This window comes from Protopterus annectens, chromosome 17.part0 (assembly GCF_019279795.1).
Source record: "Protopterus annectens isolate FY-2018-M chromosome 17.part0, PAN1.0, whole genome shotgun sequence".
NCBI classification, from domain to species: domain Eukaryota; kingdom Metazoa; phylum Chordata; order Ceratodontiformes; family Protopteridae; genus Protopterus; species Protopterus annectens.
The window spans coordinates 16,115,724-16,134,076 of NC_056751.1; the positions used below are offsets into that span (position 1 = coordinate 16,115,724).

The following is an 18,353-nucleotide window of genomic DNA, read 5'->3' on the forward strand; positions in this document are numbered from 1 at the left end:
CTGCTAAGCCCCCCTCTCACAGGCCCAGTTCCAGTTCCCAAATGCTTACTCTGGCAGAGGATCTCATCTCTCTAATAAGGGGATCCCAATCTCACCCAGACAGGGCCTCACAACCACCGGAAAAGAGACCTAGAGCAGAGCCCCCTGAGCCAGGCTCCTCAGATGACTCTTCTGATGACTCAGACATTACAGACCATCCAGAGGCTCCTTTTTCTACTTATGAAGATTCTGATGCTGAAGAATCTATTCCTTCTGCCTCTCCACCAGAGGAATTTTCCTTTGGGGAAACCTTACATGCCATGCGAGAACAATTCCAATGGCAGGGACAAGATTTCTCAGATTCAAGAAAAAGGCTTAGGACCTTTTTACACTTACCACAACATAGGCCCTTAGCTATACCTCCAGTTCTTCCTGTTGTGGATGATGCATTTAATGATGTTTGCACTGCTCCTGACACTTTACCTCCAGCCCCTGCTAAGCCCGACAGGTTCTACAGGGTACCGGACACTCATCACCACTTATACAAGGCTCCTTTTGCAGATCCGGAGACTATCTCCCAGGGGCCTAAGGCAGTAGCTTTGACCTCAGCTAAAAACCCTCTCCCTTCTGATAGGGAATCCAGGTCCTTAGAGAGATGGGGTAAAAAAGTATACACCTCCGCTACTCTCTCAGCTAGAGCTTTGAACTGTCAGTTTCATATGATCCAATACCAAGAGTTTATGCTTGATCAGTTAACTAAGAAACTGTCCTCTGATGATTCCTTAGATAAGAAATATGTTCTAGAAATGGTGAATAACATTCAGCAGGTTAGTAACCATTCTTTAAAATGTGGCTATGATGCACTGGAGGCTTCATTTAGATCAGCCATGACTGGCACAGTTATAAGAAGGCATGCATGGTTGAAAGAGCAGGTCTTGTCGGATCATGTTAAAGCAAAGCTATTAGATGCTCCTATGGACAAGGTCAGTCTGTTTGGTTCTCCTGCCCAACAAGTAATGAAGAAAATGGAAGAGAAGGCAAAATCTGTACAAACAGTTAAAGATTTCTTACAGGTACAGCCCCCAAGGTTCAGCAGGAACTGGCCTTCCAAAAATTGGTCCTTTCCAGACTCCTCTAAAAATCAGAGAGGCAGGAATAGACATTCCAGAGGCAGAAATCAATCCAGAGGAGGTGCCTACAGGGGACGCCAGTGGCAAGGCAATAACCAACGAGGCACAGATACAACCACTACCACTGCAACAGGACAATCACAGTGACTTGGCCCTAACACCGCCTATCAGGGAACAAATAGTAGCACCCTTAGGCGGAAAGTTAGCCTTATTTTCAAAAAACTGGCACTATATCACAAGAGACAACTGGATTTTGCAAACTATAGACCAAGGCTACAGGTTTCATTTCCACACCTTACCAGCAAAAAGAGGAATGCCAAACCTGCCACCAAATAAAAAGTCAGAAGCCCTAAAACAAATAGCTCAATTAACAAAGATGAGAGCTGTGGAAAGGGTACCACCTACAGAACAGGGCAAGGGATTTTACTCCAGACTCTTCCTAGTACCAAGAAAAGAGAACAGTTGGAGACCTATTCTTGACCTGTCCACTTTAAACACATTCATCATCGTTCCAAAATTCAAAATGCTGACCCTACACCAACTTCTTCCCATGCTGGGCAAGGAGTATTGGCTGGTGACTCTAGATCTCAAGGAGGCATACCTGCACGTCCCCATACGACCAATTTGCAGAAGATACCTCAGATTTCTTGCAGGATCAGAGCATTATCAATTCTCAGCATTGCCCTTTGGCTTATCTACTGCGCCCAGAGTGTTCACGAAATGCCTGGCATCAGTAATCGCTCATTGCAGGCTTCAGGGAATCCAAATTTATCCATACCTGGGCGACTGCCTGATACAAGCGGACAACAAAAGCAAGCTGACAGAAGACTTACAAAGAGTCATTTGCTTACTACAAACCCTGGGATACACAGTCAATTTAAAAAAGTCAAAACTGGTACCATCCCAGACAATAACATTCTTGGGTGCAGATTTGGACACAGTAAAACAGATGGCATTTCTAACTGCAGAAAAACAAGAACAACTTCCTCTGTACTTCTTGGCACTAGCAAAGCAGAACAAACTAACAGCAAGGAAAGTACTGCAGGCCTTGGGTTTCATGGCATCCTGCATAATCTTGGTCCCTCATGCCAGACTACATATGAGAAAGCTACAGTGGTACCTGAAGAATTTATGGTCTCAACACAAGCACAGCTTAGAAACCGAAATACCACTAATCCCATGCCTGAAACAAGAGTTCCTATGGTGGGCTCAGACATGCCAGGCAAACCCAGGCTTGTCCTTCCACAACATTCAAGCAAGCCAAACCATCACAACGGACGCCTCAGACCTCGGTTGGGGGGCACACATGCTGGACAAGTGCATTCAAGGCTTATGGACTCCAGAACAACTACACCTGCACATAAATCAAAAAGAAATGCTGGCAGTAAAACTAGCAATCCAGAATTTCAGACCATTCCTCAAAGAGGGCCAATTGATGATAAGGACAGACAACACCACAGTCATGTGGTACATCAACAAACAGGGAGGCACGCATTCATACCCCCTATGCCGAATGACTCTGGACCTGTGGAACATGGCTCTGAGCTACAACATTCAATTACAGGCAATATTTGTACCGGGAAAAGAAAACATCCTAGCAGACATGTTAAGCAGAACTACCTCGGATGCTCACGAATGGATGCTACACCCGGACATCTTCAAAGCCATCACAAAGAAATGGGGAATGCCACAAATAGACCTATTTGCATCCCCATTCAATCACCAGCTCAACAAATTCTGCACAAGGACATACCACCCTCTTGCTTGGAAGGTGGACTCTCTATCCTTCAATTGGAAAGGCCTGACAGCATATGCATTTCCACCCCTCCCTTTGATGCACAAGGTACTACTGAAAATCAAAGAGGAACGTCCAAGGATAATTCTGATAGCTCCAAATTGGCCAAGACAACATTGGTATCCATTACTGAGGAGCATGTCCCGGGGGGGAACGTGGACTCTACCCCTGATTCCTTTGATGTTGACTCAGAGCAACTACAACATCCTGCATCCAAACCTGAAAACTCTGCAACTCACTGCCTGGAACATTACATAAGAGCATCCAACCCAGATTTATCCCAAAGGGTTAAAGACATTATCCTTGAGGCCCGCAGACCTTCTACTAGAAGGAACTATGCAGGAAAGTGGAAAAGGTTTGTCATTTGGAGTACGGAAAGAGGGAAAGATGTGTCAAAGGTAGATATTGCCAACATCCTGGAGTATTTGGCAGAGCTCCTACATACTGGCCTGTCCTACTCCTCCATCAAGATACATGCATCAGCTATTTCTGCAGAATACAGCCTCGATCCCCCTGTCTTCTCGCATCCTCTACTCAGGCAGTTCCTCAGAGGAATTAAGAATGTAAAACCTCCTAGGAAACCACCATTACCAGCATGGGACTTGAATTTTGTGCTAGAAAAATTGACACTCCCTCCATTCGAACCAGCAGCAACAGCAGATCTTCAACACCTATCCTGGAAAACTGCTTTCCTACTGGCAATTACTTCAGCAAGAAGGGTTTCGGAACTACAGGCTTTAATGGCAGTGCAACCCTTCCTAATCTTCCATCAAGATAGAGTGTCCATGAGAACTAATCCTACATTTATGCCTAAGGTGGTATCCAGAGTGTCTCTAAACCAGGCAATCCACCTACCTACCTTCTTTGCCAATCCACAGAACAAGGGGGAAAGACTGCTGCATACCTTGGATGTACATAGGCAGTTGCGCTACTACCTGGACAGAACCAAGGGCAATAGAAAAACTGACCAGCTCCTAGTAGCCTATGCAACAGGAAGGGAAGGAAAAGCAATTTCCAAACAGACAATCTCCAAGTGGATAGGAAATTGCATAAGATTCTGTTACTCCTATCATGGAAAGCAAATTCCACAGAACATAAGGCCTCATTCTACAAGGGCTACAGCCACTACCACAGCCTTCTTACGAGGAGTGGCTACCAAGGACATTATTGAGGCGGCTACTTGGACCTCCGTGCATACATTTGCCAAGCATTATAACTTACCTCTATACTCTAGATCCCGAGCAGGGTTTGCCACTGCTGTGTTGCAAGGGATCCTAACTACACCATAATTCTTATTCCTCCTCCCCTAGTTTGGCTATGGTATTCTACCCATTTGTTAGGACTGCAGATGCATCCTTGAAGGACATAGTACAGTTTTGTACCTACCATAAATGTAGATGTCCGAACAGGATAGCATCTGCAGTCAGGATTACCCACCCTCCTTCCCCTCTGTGGTACTCCTAGGGTATTGCCCACCTAATAGCTAGCTGGGGGGGGATCTCTTATGGTGTATTTGTTTGTATATATGTACATACATGTATATTTTTTGTGTTTGCCTTCTACTTTTGGGAAACATTGGCATTTACCCAAAAATTTAGCTATCCAAGAGGGCTACTGGCATCTGGGGCAAGAAACACTGAGGAAAATGGCGTTGGCTGATGCCTTTATACCTGAAGACCAGCAGAGATGACGTCGGGTGAAGTGCGACACCAGCCGAGGCCAGACCCAGACTTTGGAATCCGGCCGACCGAAGGGCTGCCTGACGACAGGACAACCCATTTGTTAGGACTGCAGATGCTATCCTGTTCGGACATCTACATTTATGGTAGGTACAAAACTGTACTTTTTTGCTGCTGCTTCATCCTTGGGACTGTTGTTTTTCCTAGTTGATGTGTCTTTCCTGTGGATGGCTGGCCTGAACAAGGACCCACTTTTGGAGATGTCTGTTTATCCTACACCTGGTACGTCTGATTTTCAAGATTCCGACCTGCTTTCCATGTTGGTGTGTACTATGAAAGACATGCAAAAGACTCTTGAAACTTTGGCAAATGATTACAGAATGACTGGTTTAAGTAATCTATCTTCACTTAGTTTAGAAGATGAAAGTGTGGAGACTGTAATTGATAAGACTGCTTCAGTCCTTCATTCTGAGAACAACAATATTGTGCTTAGTGACATTACTGCAGTCTTAAACTGTGGCTCAGACCCATTGCTTACAATTTATCTTTAACTTCTATTATGTTTAATAGCAGGGATGTATAGGTGGAAAAAGAGGCTAAAAGACTATCTTTGTTCAAAAAATTACTAAAAAAGTACAGAGTTTTGGTTGTTGAGACTCAGTACTTTGATAAATGCATACAAGTGGAAGTAGTACCTAAGGGTTTGCATTTTTTTAAATGCCGTAATGGTGTACTTCCAACTGAGTCCTTCTTTTCTGAATTGGTGTCATTTTTTTTCTAAAACAGGGCTTGACTTCTTAAAATTGCTTATTGGTCGCAATAAGAAACAAATTGAGGAGGTACACAATGATATTATTAAGACAGTAGCTTATTTGCAGAAGCTTACAAGAAATATACCCTGGTTAAACAAGGACTACTCTACTTTGCTTTTTTCTATGGAAGAATTTTAGCTGGGTTTAATACAGAGAAAGCTAAAGAAGTTACAACGGGACATTGATGCATATTCCAACAATACTGCTTAACACAACAACAAGAAAGACTTCCACAAGGAACAAGAAAAAGTAACTGCATTTACTGAACATTCTAATACTGACTTTTTGAATGAAAACATTTATAATCTGTCTTGTTATTCATTTACTTCTGATCAGTTATTTGTTTTAGGGCTTTGTTTTAACTTTGTGCCTAGCAAAAGGATGAATTTAGGACACACATTGTTGGATTTAAAAATGTTTTGTTGTAAACTAAATTTAAGTTATGTTTTTTCTAGTATGGAGTTTAATAAATCTCTGTCTGCCAAACCAAGTACCATTACTCTCCCCTTAACTAACACCTTATGTGTTTTTGAAAATTGTTGCAGTGAAGACATCAAACAACATACTAAGGTAGATTATAAGTTTTATAATCTTACTAGAGCTCAAAGAACAGCCTTAAAAGAACTGAGGTCTTTAAGCCACCTTCGGTTTATGAAAGCCGATAAGGGAGGGGGGGGGGGCTGGAAATTCTTGAACAAGATAAGTATGTCAACTCTATGGAAAATATGCTAAGTATTGCGACTGAATAGCCCTTAGTTAATCAACAGATGTTTTTTAAAGGCATATCACAGTATGCATTCTATTTTATATGATCTGTGGGTCAATGGGTATATTACTAATGACGTATGATTTTATGTTAGTTGAACATCCACTTTTGGGGACCATGTTTGGCATCCCCAAAATTCACAAAAATTTTGAAAACCCCCCATTTAGGCCCATAGTATCTTCACCTAATTCAGTCACAGAAGGTATTTATTTAGTAGTTGACTATATGTTAAACCCACTAGTCCAAGAATTAGGTTCATTTATTAAAGACTCATGGCATTTTTTGGTTTTGATTAGGACTTTCAGTTCTGTATATTCCTTTGATTCTAAGAAGAACATTTTGTTTACAGTGGATATCCAATCATTGTTTACGAGCATCCCCCATGATCCAAGGGGTTGATTTTGTTAGACAGTTCTTAGGAAATGTAGCCAACCTTCATTCTGACAGCATATTTGTTTTATGCATCTTAATAGAGCTAGTGCTTAATAACAATTATTTTCTATTTAACAAGAAAATTTACAAGCAGCCAAGAGGGGTACCTATTGGGTCTGTTGCGGCCCCCCGGCTTATGCCAATCTAGTTCTTGGGTGGTGGGAGCATAGTGTACTCAGACCTATTATGGAGCAATATCATGTAGTTTTTTTATGACAGATATGTGGATGATTTGTTTTTTTTTATCCTGGAAGGTGGCATAGACCAGGTTCATTCTTTTTGTGATAGTATTAATAATTCCAGTAGCGTTGTCACCTCACAGTAAGACACTGTCCGGTTCGATTCTCAGCTAGAGCGTCTTCTGCGTGGAGACATGCGTGAATGGGCGTACCTTCATTGAAGGTTGTGCATCAGGCCTGGCAAGCCGGTATGTAAAAATCAACTGCCAATCATTAGCGGACCGGAGTTCCGCTGTGGCGACCCCTAACTGGGAAAAGCTGAAAGACACAAACAAATTAATAATTCTAGTGATTTTTGTTTAATTTGTGTTGGGGAATGCTGGACTATCATTGCATTTTTTGGATGTTACCCTGATGTGGGATACTTCTAATAATTGTTACAAGAGTCAAATACACAGGAAGGAGACTTTTGTTAATAGTTATTTGCATTATTTGAGCAGCCATCCTGTTTTTATGAAAAATAATATACCGAAGGGTCAGTTTATTCGTGCTTCACGAATGATTTCTGCAGAAGCTGATTTTGAATAAGAAGTCAGCTTTATACAGAATATGTTTTTGATTAGAGTTTACCCCTCAGATTTACTTGGGAAACCAGCTAATGAAATCAGGACAAGAAGGGCTACTGATTTTCCACCAATTTTGAAAAATGGTTTTACTACTATTGTAAATAAGCCACATGTAGTCACAAGTGTTAACAATTCAAGTTCTAACAACACTAACACAAATACTTTTGCAACTTCTTGTATTTTGGATATATCTGTTGATGCATTTAACATCAGGTCCATTATTACTAGAAACTGGAACATCTTACGTGGAAATAGTGAATTAGTGCACGTTGTAGGTGATAGACCCAATTTTGTATATAAAAAAACTGTTTACAATTTGACTCCATATATAAAAGTACCCCTGATTACAGCAGATGCTGTAAGGGGATGTATAAATTTGTTTTTTGTTCTTCATGTTTTATCTTAGAGGGACCCTATATTGATTTACCCTATTTGAACAGGACACTTTCCTTTGATGGTGTATACAATTGCAATACTAGTGTCATAGTCTATCTTGCTGTTTGTTCTGTGTGCAATGAATTTATGTAGGTATGTCCACACGACCACTTAGTAAAAGAATTAAAGAGCACTATTATTGTATTAGAACTAAGAACATCAACAATGCTCTATTTAAATATTCTGTTACATGTAGTGGTTTTAAAAAGTTTCTGTTTGCTGTTCTGGAACATTTAGTTAGAAATATAAGGGGGGGGGGGTCCTATAAGGACCAATTGGAACAAAGAGAAACTATGTGGCAGCTCAGGTTAGGGGCTGACAAAAAATGGTATTAATGACTCAGTGAATATTAAATCTTTTCTGAAGAATAGAAGACTGAAGATTGTAAAATGAGCTGTCTATGTTATGTTATTGGATGTGTGCCTTTAAATGACTGTATTCCTTCTGCTAGTGCACTGTAAGTAATTGATTGTTTTATTAGGTAATTAATTTGATTTGATATATAAGGGAATGCTGTTGTGTGCATTTTCATTCTGAAGAAGCCTTTTGAAACAAAAGCGATATTAAACTGTGTTTTTCGCTAATTGCTGGTGGTTTCCTTCATTGTTCGGTCAGACTGGTGGTTTGGCTTTTATTATATATATTTGCAAAGTGTATAGCCCCAGTTGTGGCCCACTGAAGATCGCAAGGTATCCACATTTTTCCTTACTTAGACAACTTAATTATTTGTGCAGAGTATTTTCCCAGTTGTCAGGTTTTTAACAGAGGTATCCTTCCTCCTAGAATAACTGTGATTCCAGATTAATATGAAAAAATCCTCCCTCGCTCCATGAGACAGGATTGCATTTCTAGGTTGCCTGATAGACACTGTCTTACAAAAGGCTATCCTTTCTAAAGAGAGGGCAGATTTCTATCTGGAAGTTTTCCTGAACTTTTCTCACCAGTCTCAAAGTACAGAATTTCTTAGGATACTGGGCCTCGTAACATGGATGAGTCTCAGGATTCTCTTTGCCAGGCTACATATGAAAAAAATTCAGTTGTACCTCTAAAACATGTGAACCCAATATTCTCATACTCTGGATTTTCAAATTCCAATCTCCAGCTTTATTGAATCAGAACAGCATTCAGATGGCTAGCAATCCAGGTTGCCTTTTTTCTCTCCTCCTTCTCTACCATAATTTGTTTTGACAGATTTCTCAGATTTTGCTTTGGAAGCAGTTTCAAAGGTGGTAAAAGTGTAAGGACTGTGGGAGAATTAGACATTTCAAAGCCATCAGTATCAAAGAAATGTTGGCTGCTCTTCATGCCATAAAGTCTTTGCATCATCTTTGGGACCCAGGTCCTCTTCAGAATATTTCTGACAACACCACAATTATGTGGTATGTAAGCAAACAGGGAGACAGTAGGAGGCACTCTCTGCGCAAGCTGACAGTGATTGTTTGAGAGCTAGCCCTACAGCACACACTAACTCTTTGAATGTATGGCAAACTGATAACAAGTTCATAGTTACTAGGTATCTCCACAAAAGAAGGACATTCTCAGGACTGCAGCTCCACCCTCTTTAAAAGTACAACACAGAACAGTATCAGCGATCTGTCTACATACTGTGGGAGAAGAAACCACAGCCTTCTTCATCAAAAACAAGCATACTACCCGTTGTGCTACTAACAGTACAAACAGACTTGGCATAAGCAGCACTAAACTTCTCTTCCCCTGAAGCTCAGCTCCTTGTAAAATCCACTTGACACTCAACTATATCTCTTAACTTTGCCCTACAAGAAACCTGGAAAAAGCCAAAATTTATTAAGGGGGGGGGGTGGCAAAGGCCCAAAAACAGGGACACATTTTAAATGTTGCTTGTATAATGTTAGAAAGTTGGTAGAATAATATGTGTTACCATGCATTTCCTGAAAGACTGAAACTTAAATGGTTATCATTTAGTAAATTCATTTCTCACTGATTTGCCAGAAAACCACAAATTTTAAGAGAAACAGACCAAAATTATGAGTCAGACATTCTGTGACAATTTGGACAGTTGAGAGCTATGGACTCAACTCCTTGAATCACAAGTGGTGGTATGGGGTAGAGAATTTAGGCTCTTGATCCTTGTACATAAGGTACAAGGTTTGAGCCTGAGTAACCCTAACCACCAGTTATACCTAACTGTGGCATTTCACACACACATACACAGCAGCAGCAATACAAATACACCCCCTTGGCAACACACACAGCAGCAATATGAATACACCCCCTTGGCAACACACGGCAATACAAATACACCCCCTTGGCAATACACACGCAGCAGCAAAGCAGCAATACGGATACACCCCCCCTTGGCAACACACACACACATCAGCATAACAGCAATATGAATACACCCCCTTGACAGCGCACACACAGCAGCAATATGAATACACCCCCTTGGCAGTAGCAGCAATACGAATGGCTGAATTTACTTAATTCAAACACTACATTGGAATGGAACACTTGTTGGCAGACTTACTGAACTTGACACCAGTTCAAACACACTGGAACAGAACACTTGTTGGCAACAACTTGCAGCAGCAGTAAGAATGGCTGAATTTTCAATTCAAACACCATACTGGAATGGAACACTCGGCAGACTTACTGAACCTGCAATAAAAAATTAAAATTGCGCAGGCAGGCAGGACGTGTGTGAGTGCTTGACGTGATACAGAAAGAATGGTCCCATTCTTAAAAAAGAAACGTCTCCAAAGGTAAATCAGCTTAAGTAAATAGTCTCAAAAGTACCGCCCCTCTCACCCCCACTGCATTCTCACTCTCAAAGACCCACTTTCTCATTCATGCATGCATTCACTCACACACCCACTTCCTCATTCATACACACATTCACTCGCACATCGCTCTCACTCTCTCATACCCACTTGTTCATTCAAACACGCATTCACTCTCACACACCCACTTGTTCATTCATGCATGTATTCACTCACACATCGCTCTCATTCTCACACACCCACTTGTTCATTCATGCATGCATTCACTCACACATCGCTCTCACTCTCTTCTGATCACTCTCTCACACACCCACTTTCTCATTCCTATACGCATTCAGTCACACATCCACTTTCTCATTCATACATGTGTTCACTCACACATTGATCTCACTCACTTTCTCATTCATACATGCATTCACTCACACACCCACTTTATCATTCATACATGCATTCACTCACACACCCACTTTCTCATTCATACACGCATTCACTCAAACATTGATCTCTCTCTCACACACTCACTTTCTCATTCATATATGCATTCAAACACAGATCGCTCTCATTCTTTTCCGAACACTCTCACACACCCACTTTCTCATTCATACATGCATTCACTCACACACCCACTTTCTTATTCGTACACGCATTCACTCACACACCCACTTTCTTATTCGTACACGCATTCACTCACACCCACTTCCGCATTTGTACACTCATTCACTCACACACCCATTTCCTCATTCATACACGCATTCACTCACGCATCGCTCTCACATTCATCCAATAACTAAAGAAAATGTTGTATTTAAATGTACTGCAACATGTAATACAGAAAATATTGTTTTCCTGGCAACCTGTACAGTGTACTCATGTTTTTATGTTGGTAAAAGCAGCAGGAAACTTAAAGATCATATTATAGAGCATAAGTCAAATATACGTATAAGAATGCAAAATAATGCCTTAAGTAAGCATGTAATGGCAAATGGAAGTGCCCATAGCTTTAAATTTAGAGTAATAGACATAGTACATAAGCAGATTAGGGGTGGGGACCTAAACAATGTTCTAGAGAATAGAGAATATACCTGGATAATTAGATTGAGAGCTGATATGAAACCAGGACTAAATAATGCACTTACTATTAAACCAATATTAGTTAAAAAGCAGAAAGAAGTAAGATAATGAATGGTTGTATGAATTTTATTATGTATATTTAATATATACTTTTATACATAGAAGCAGTTTTAAAGTAATTAAATGATTATTGTATATTTTTGTGTTTATAGGCTGGCTGTTATCATGTGACTGTTTAATTGACTATTTAAGGATTTATAATTCAGTATAGGTATTCTAACACTAAAGAAGGATTTGTAATCTGAAAGCTTTGTTGTTTTATTAAAGTGTCTGGCGTTTGTTTGGAGTTGTATTTATTGGATTCGTGCACCTGGCTACAGTTTCAGCTTTATCACTGTCCTGACCTTATTTTCTTGTAATGCGTTATGTTCAGCCAGGGATTTATATAGTATCAATCAGACTTAAGCTTAATACCTTATTAGACTAGGAAGTATTAAAAAAAAAACTTTGGACTCTTTGGAACTTAAAAAAATTGCTGTTCTATTAACTTATCAGACATAATTAGTGATATCTGACATGAGTAATACAAGTTACATAACTATCATGTGAATTTAGTGTTGCAAGGCAAGTTCCGTATGTAGGTTGCAAGGATTAGTGTAGGGCTGTAGGCCTGGAAATAGGTTGTAGCTTAAGTGTCCCAGTTTAATTCCTGCAATAAAATGGTCACCTTGATCAAGGCATATCAGGGAATGCAAATGTTTCCATTGCCATACTCATTAAATCCCAGTTTATTCTGTTGAATGCTTCCTTTGTATCAAGACCCACCAACAGTACCACTATTTTCTTACATTCCGCTTCCATCTGTATCATCATTGCTCTGTTAATGTTGTTAAATGTTTGCCTCCACTGCACAAAACCACATTGGTCCATATCTATCAATTTTGGCAACACTTTTGTCATTCATAGACATAAACACTTTATAATCATGGTTTATAGCTGTAGTGGACCTATATAAAGATGGGTCTGATGGGCATTTGCCATCTTTAGGTATTACAGCCACCATAGCTTTCTTCCGGGAAAGTAGGACTTCAGTGCTTTATTTAACATTTATCACTGTATTTCCAGCTTAACAATTATTTTTATGTTTTTAATCCTACTTAGGTTTTCAATTGTATATCTATACACATGTTCATCATATTATGATTTGTTTTTCACACACAAACCTGATGAAGTATTTATCTGATATGAACGCGATCTTTGTTTTGTATATTTATTAATATTTATTTTGGTAGATGTCTAGTGATAGATCTTTTTGTTAGTCATTTATTTTAGTTAGTTTCATAATTAATAAACTTTTGGATTAGTTGGTTAGCCTATACAAAGTGATAATAAACGGGTCTTAGATTGTAATTTGCCTCTAGCTTTTCAGTTTTAGGTAGCACAGTCTTTGTTTACACTATGGTGTTAAGGGGAAGGGGGACTTGTTAAAGGAATGAGTTTAATGCTTTTATTGCTCTTAACAGAACCACCCTCTGTAACTATTCCCTTGCTCCAAACAACCTATATATATATATATATATATATATATATATATATAAATAATGTATATGTGTATGTATGTATGTGTGTGTGTGTGTGTGTGTGTGTGTATAAAAGGAATGTTTTTGATACTCTTCATTGTACTCAACTAGGATCGCTTGTTTGTGTGTTTCAATAAAGGTTATTTCATTTTTAACTCAACTGTGGACTACCTACTATTTTTCTCTCCGATTATTTTGTAGCACGTATTTTACGGTTATATTTTACAGTTCAATTTTTATTACATAAACTAGGTGCATAACAATTTAGGAAGTGAACATCACACCCTCCAGACTGCAAAGTTTCTTCTTGGTTTGTTTGTGTTGTTAATCATACATGTTTTCTTGCAGAGGTGGTATCATCACTAAATTAAAAGTAACTGGTAGCGCATTTTATTATATATATGAGTTAGTAAACTTTACCACATGAGTAAAGTGATGTACTGACTTGATTTGTTATGTTTACTGTAGGCATCATACTGTGACTCGTGGAATTACAAAGGGAGTGAAGGAGGATTTTCGCCTGGCAATGGAAAGACAGGTGTCTCGCTGTGGTGAAAATCTGATGGTGGTACTGCAAAGATTCTGTTTGAATGAAAAGATCATACTGCTTCAAGGCCTTGTGTGATCATGGTATCGGCACCACTGGTCATTGGATTATGAGATTGTTTATTACAGTGCTGTTGCATTGAGGGACAGTGGTATTTGCTACGCTAAACCAGTACCAGATATTTGTTTTTCAAACACAAGAGCAGTCTTCTATGTTTCTGAGGCCCTCAATTTTCCTCCAGTAGAGCTTCCATCTTGTACAATTACTGAGAAATATGGTCTTGTAACACATTGTTGAATTGTGTGTTAAATCTGTGGATGAATATCATTTGTAAACACAGTGAAATTTGTAAAACATTTTGTAAATAAAACAAAAAAGAAACTTATTTTTTTCTTCTGAGATTTTAAAAAACATGGAATTTAATAGAAAGTTGAAACTAATTCTGTTAACCATGGCAGATTTTAAGTTATCCTAGAGGGAGAGAGTGAGTGAGTTATATACTTATATTTGTTAGCTGAGAATGTTCATCTGGGAAGTCCCATTTTCAGTGGAGTCCCAGGGAAAAATGCTACAAACAAAACATACAGTGATGATGATGTTTACAAAGCAGCCAACAGGTCATAGTAATGCTTAGGACAAATGATGAAGTGATGTGCTGCAAAATTAATTACTCAAAAATTGTGCAGTGCACTTGACTGGTGTAGCCAGATATATTACATAACTTGCATCATTTGTACATACAGTATTTACAAACTGTGATGAAAATCAAATGCTAGCATGGAAGGTGACCCATCAGTCATTACAAATACACAGACTTTGCACAGAAGTGAGAGTTACTTTAATATGCTGAAAATAGTGACAATATAGACGATAGTGAGAATGAAGATAGAATTACAGATTGAATGACATCTTTCAAGATAGCTGCAAACTGAGTAACAACTTAATTTCAGCTCTCCCAGTGTGGAAACAGAAACTCAGAAAAGAGAGCCAGTGAATTTGTCGTTTGGGTAAATTTCAGTTACTGGCTAGTAATTGCACTGCCTGGATGCCAGCAAAGAACTTTAGAGAACCTGAAGGAAAATAAATCACAAAAGGTGAGGAGAAAACACTGGCTAAGAAGAGTTCTGCAGCTATTCAGCCAAAAGTAGTTCAAGCTCCAGCTTTGATGCAAGGCATGACTTCCAGTAATCTAGAGGAAAAAGTATGTCAGATGTGCTCAGAGCTGACTAAAATAAATGAAACACTGAAGGGGTATATCAACTCAAATTACAGAAGGGTGTGAAAATGCAAGAAGCTTTAAACAGATATTCAGATGAGCTGATAAAACTGCAAACGTCAGAGGTTGAAATGAAGTAAAGGCTGGCTGAATGTACATTCAGACCTCAAATTGTGGGCAGTAAAGCCAAAGGAGGTGGAGTTTCAATATGCATTAAAGACTTACACACCTCCAGTCTGGTTAAATAGTATGACGCACAGGAGACACTCCAGGTGCAGTTAACCACTGACAAGACCCCTATTCAAATCATTCCTGGCTACCAGCCCCCATATCTGACTCAAGATACCCAATCCGCCTATTTGGACCTATTCGTATCTGTCGGGGTTCAACCCTTTACCCTGAACCTGGGTGACTTTAACTTCCCAAACATAGATTGGAAGAACTCCTCATGCCTGAACAGAAATGCCCAGAGATTTCTTGATTTTGTCAATGGAAATGCCTTGGAACAGCTAGTCGATACCCGCACAAGAGGTGCTAATATCTTGGACTTGGTATTAACCAACATGAGTAACCACTGCAGCATCCCTATAGTATCATCCTCCCTAGTAAGATCCGATCACAAAACAGTCAACTTTAAAGTCACAATCTCCCCCAACCCCCCTCTAGCTAGGATCAGACATAAAAACTTCGTCAAAGCTGATTACAGCCTCCTGAGGGATGGTATAAACAGCTTCACAGCCCTCTCCTCATCTGTAGGAACTGGCCCCAATATCCAAAGCACTGTACGAGCATTTATATAGATGCATGGAATCAGGAATACCAGGCAGGACTAAGTCATCCTCCGCAAGGAAGAGTAAACTTGTCTAGTGGGCATCTGCAATAAATAAACTCTATAACAAAAGGAAAAAAATTGCTAACCAAGATGGAGCAAGTGCCAAATTGGAAGCCATGTCTCCTTAGCCTGAATAAGCAAGTAAAAGAGCACTAGTGAAATCCTCCATAGCAAACTTTGAGTCCAAATTGGCCACGTCTACTAGAGACAGTCATAAGGCCTTCTTCACATATGTCCACAATGTCAAAGGAAGCACCCAGATATGTTCAGAACTGGTGGTCAAGGACACCACATATACAAATGCCATAGATATAGTAAACTTGCTGGCTGACAGATTCAGCAAAGACTTTACCTCTCTGACCCCCCATTGGTAAATCAGGAGATCCCCAGTTCCTGCCCCCTTCCACTTATATCTAGGAACAGGTCATCACTGCTCTCTCAAAGGCAAAAAGTACAGCCTCCTTGGAACCCGATAACATCCCAGGCTACATCCCACGTGAACTCAGGCAGGAACTTACAGCACCATTAGGCACCTTATTCAACCAAAGCTTGAGTACTGGCTTCATCCCAGCTGAGTGGAGGACAGCCACTATCATTCCTTTACACAAAGGTGGAGCATCCATCGATCCAAGAAATTATAGGCCCATCAGCCTAACTAGCCTGATCTACAAGGCTATGGAACGGATTATCATGGATCTCATTAACAAGGGCATTGGCAACCTCCAATCACTTGATCCTACACAGTTTGGCTTTATCAAGGGGAGGTCATGTCTGCTAAATTTAATCAACTTCTTTGAGACAGTCACCAAAGCCATGGACAAGGGGAAGACGGTGCGCACCTCCTACCTTGACCTGGCCAAAGCCTTTGACACTATTCCCCACTCGGTAATAATAGATAAACTCTCTCAACTTGGCATCAATCCATATCTTACCAGATGGGTAGCAAACTGGCTCACTGATAGAAACCACGTAGTCAAAATAGGGGAAGCCACCTCAAGCAATAGACCCATAACAAGCATCATACCCCAGGGTTCAGTCTTGGGGCCTCTGTTATTTGGGATATACTTTTCTGAGGTGCAGGCCAAATGCAGTGGGCTATGGCTGACCAGATTTACAGATGACTGCAAGCTGGGTGCTGTCATCAGTTCCCTTAGTGGTGTGGACATCCTCCAAGAGGGTCTCACTCAGACAAATGACTGGTGCCAGAAACATGGCCTCAAGCTGAATACCAAAAATGCATCATCATCCCCTGTGGGGAGAGTGACATCCCCACAAATTATCATATTAATAACAAATGCCCTAAGCACGCAATCAGTCATGAGGGATTTGGGCACCCAGGTGGATAGCAACCCGACTTTTGACCACCATGTTGCTTCCATTGCATGGAAAGCCTTCTATAAGGCTCATTATTGAGTACAACACCCCTTTCGGCATCTACTTCACAAAGCACATTCAGCAGCTGGAGAGAGCACACAGGTTCCTCACCAGAAGAATCCAGGGCCTCAAATATCTATCATACACAGATAGGCTAAAAGCCATATCCCTCTACTCAGTTTCATACAGACACCTCAGAGGTGACCTCTGATTGGCATACAAGGCGATCACAGACCCCACCTTGATGGAACTGCTGCATATCCGCAAGTCAAGCTCCACTTGAGTAACCCACATGCTTGGCCTCAACCTGATTTGTGATATCAATAAAACTTGTTGGCAAGACAGATTTGTGTCCCAGAGACTCCTCCATCTATGGAATAGACTCCCTCTCCATATCAAGCAGAGTACCTCTTTACCCCTTTTTAAGCGCAACCTGGATAACCGGATGGGAAACATAAAATATAACCCCTGGGATTCCACCCGTGTCCCTGCTGGGCAGGAGCATTTGATGCTGATTTGTTTAAACATGGCCTAAACTCTTGGCTAGGCTTATAAGGGCATCAAGGCCAATAGCCTAGTAACCTCATATGATCCTATGAACCTCCTATGGTAAGAGATGTTTCAAAAAATGGTAGAATTCATCAACAGTATATAGGGAAAACCTAATATTTTCTGCTGTACCAGAGAAACTGGAAGGAACAAACTATTAATTTTATGAAAGCAAAAATAAGCAACTGGACTGTTATTCTACAGTAGGAGCTGTTAACTGAATGGGCACATTAAGTGTATGCTCCAAACTTGTCCATGAGAAAGCAGCCAAGAGTGTTAGTAGTTAAGATGCAATCCTACCAGCTGAAAAGTTGATAATGACAAAACTGTGTTGGAAGGACAAAGTACTAAAAGTTTGAAACGGTAGAGTGTTTGTGGAAAATGATTACTCAGAGTAAATTTATTCAAGCAGTCAGGGAATGTCAAGAAACAGGTGTGAGATTCAAGCTGCAGTATCCAGCTATCTTCAGGATATTTTTTTCCTGGAGGGGTAAAGTCATTTTTGATGCAGAATATGCTAAGGAGGAAATACAAAAGTTTGTCCAACAACAAATGAGTTATCAAACAGAAGGGAATTCTGCTGCTTATTCTTCTG

At 40.2% G+C, this 18,353-nt stretch overlaps 1 protein-coding gene across 2 annotated transcripts in view; it reads left to right on the forward strand.

Moving 5' to 3' along the window:
• INTS10 (integrator complex subunit 10) overlaps positions 1-14,172 on the forward strand; it is a 1,128,594-nt gene extending 1,114,422 nt beyond the window's left edge. For both annotated transcript variants that reach the window (XM_044059448.1, XM_044059449.1), the window contains one exon: positions 13,709-14,172. In XM_044059448.1, the coding sequence (XP_043915383.1) occupies positions 13,709-13,865 (157 nt within the window). In that variant the 3' untranslated portion in view covers positions 13,866-14,172. The remainder of the gene's footprint in view (positions 1-13,708) is intronic.
• Positions 14,173-18,353: the final 4,181 nt, after the last annotated feature.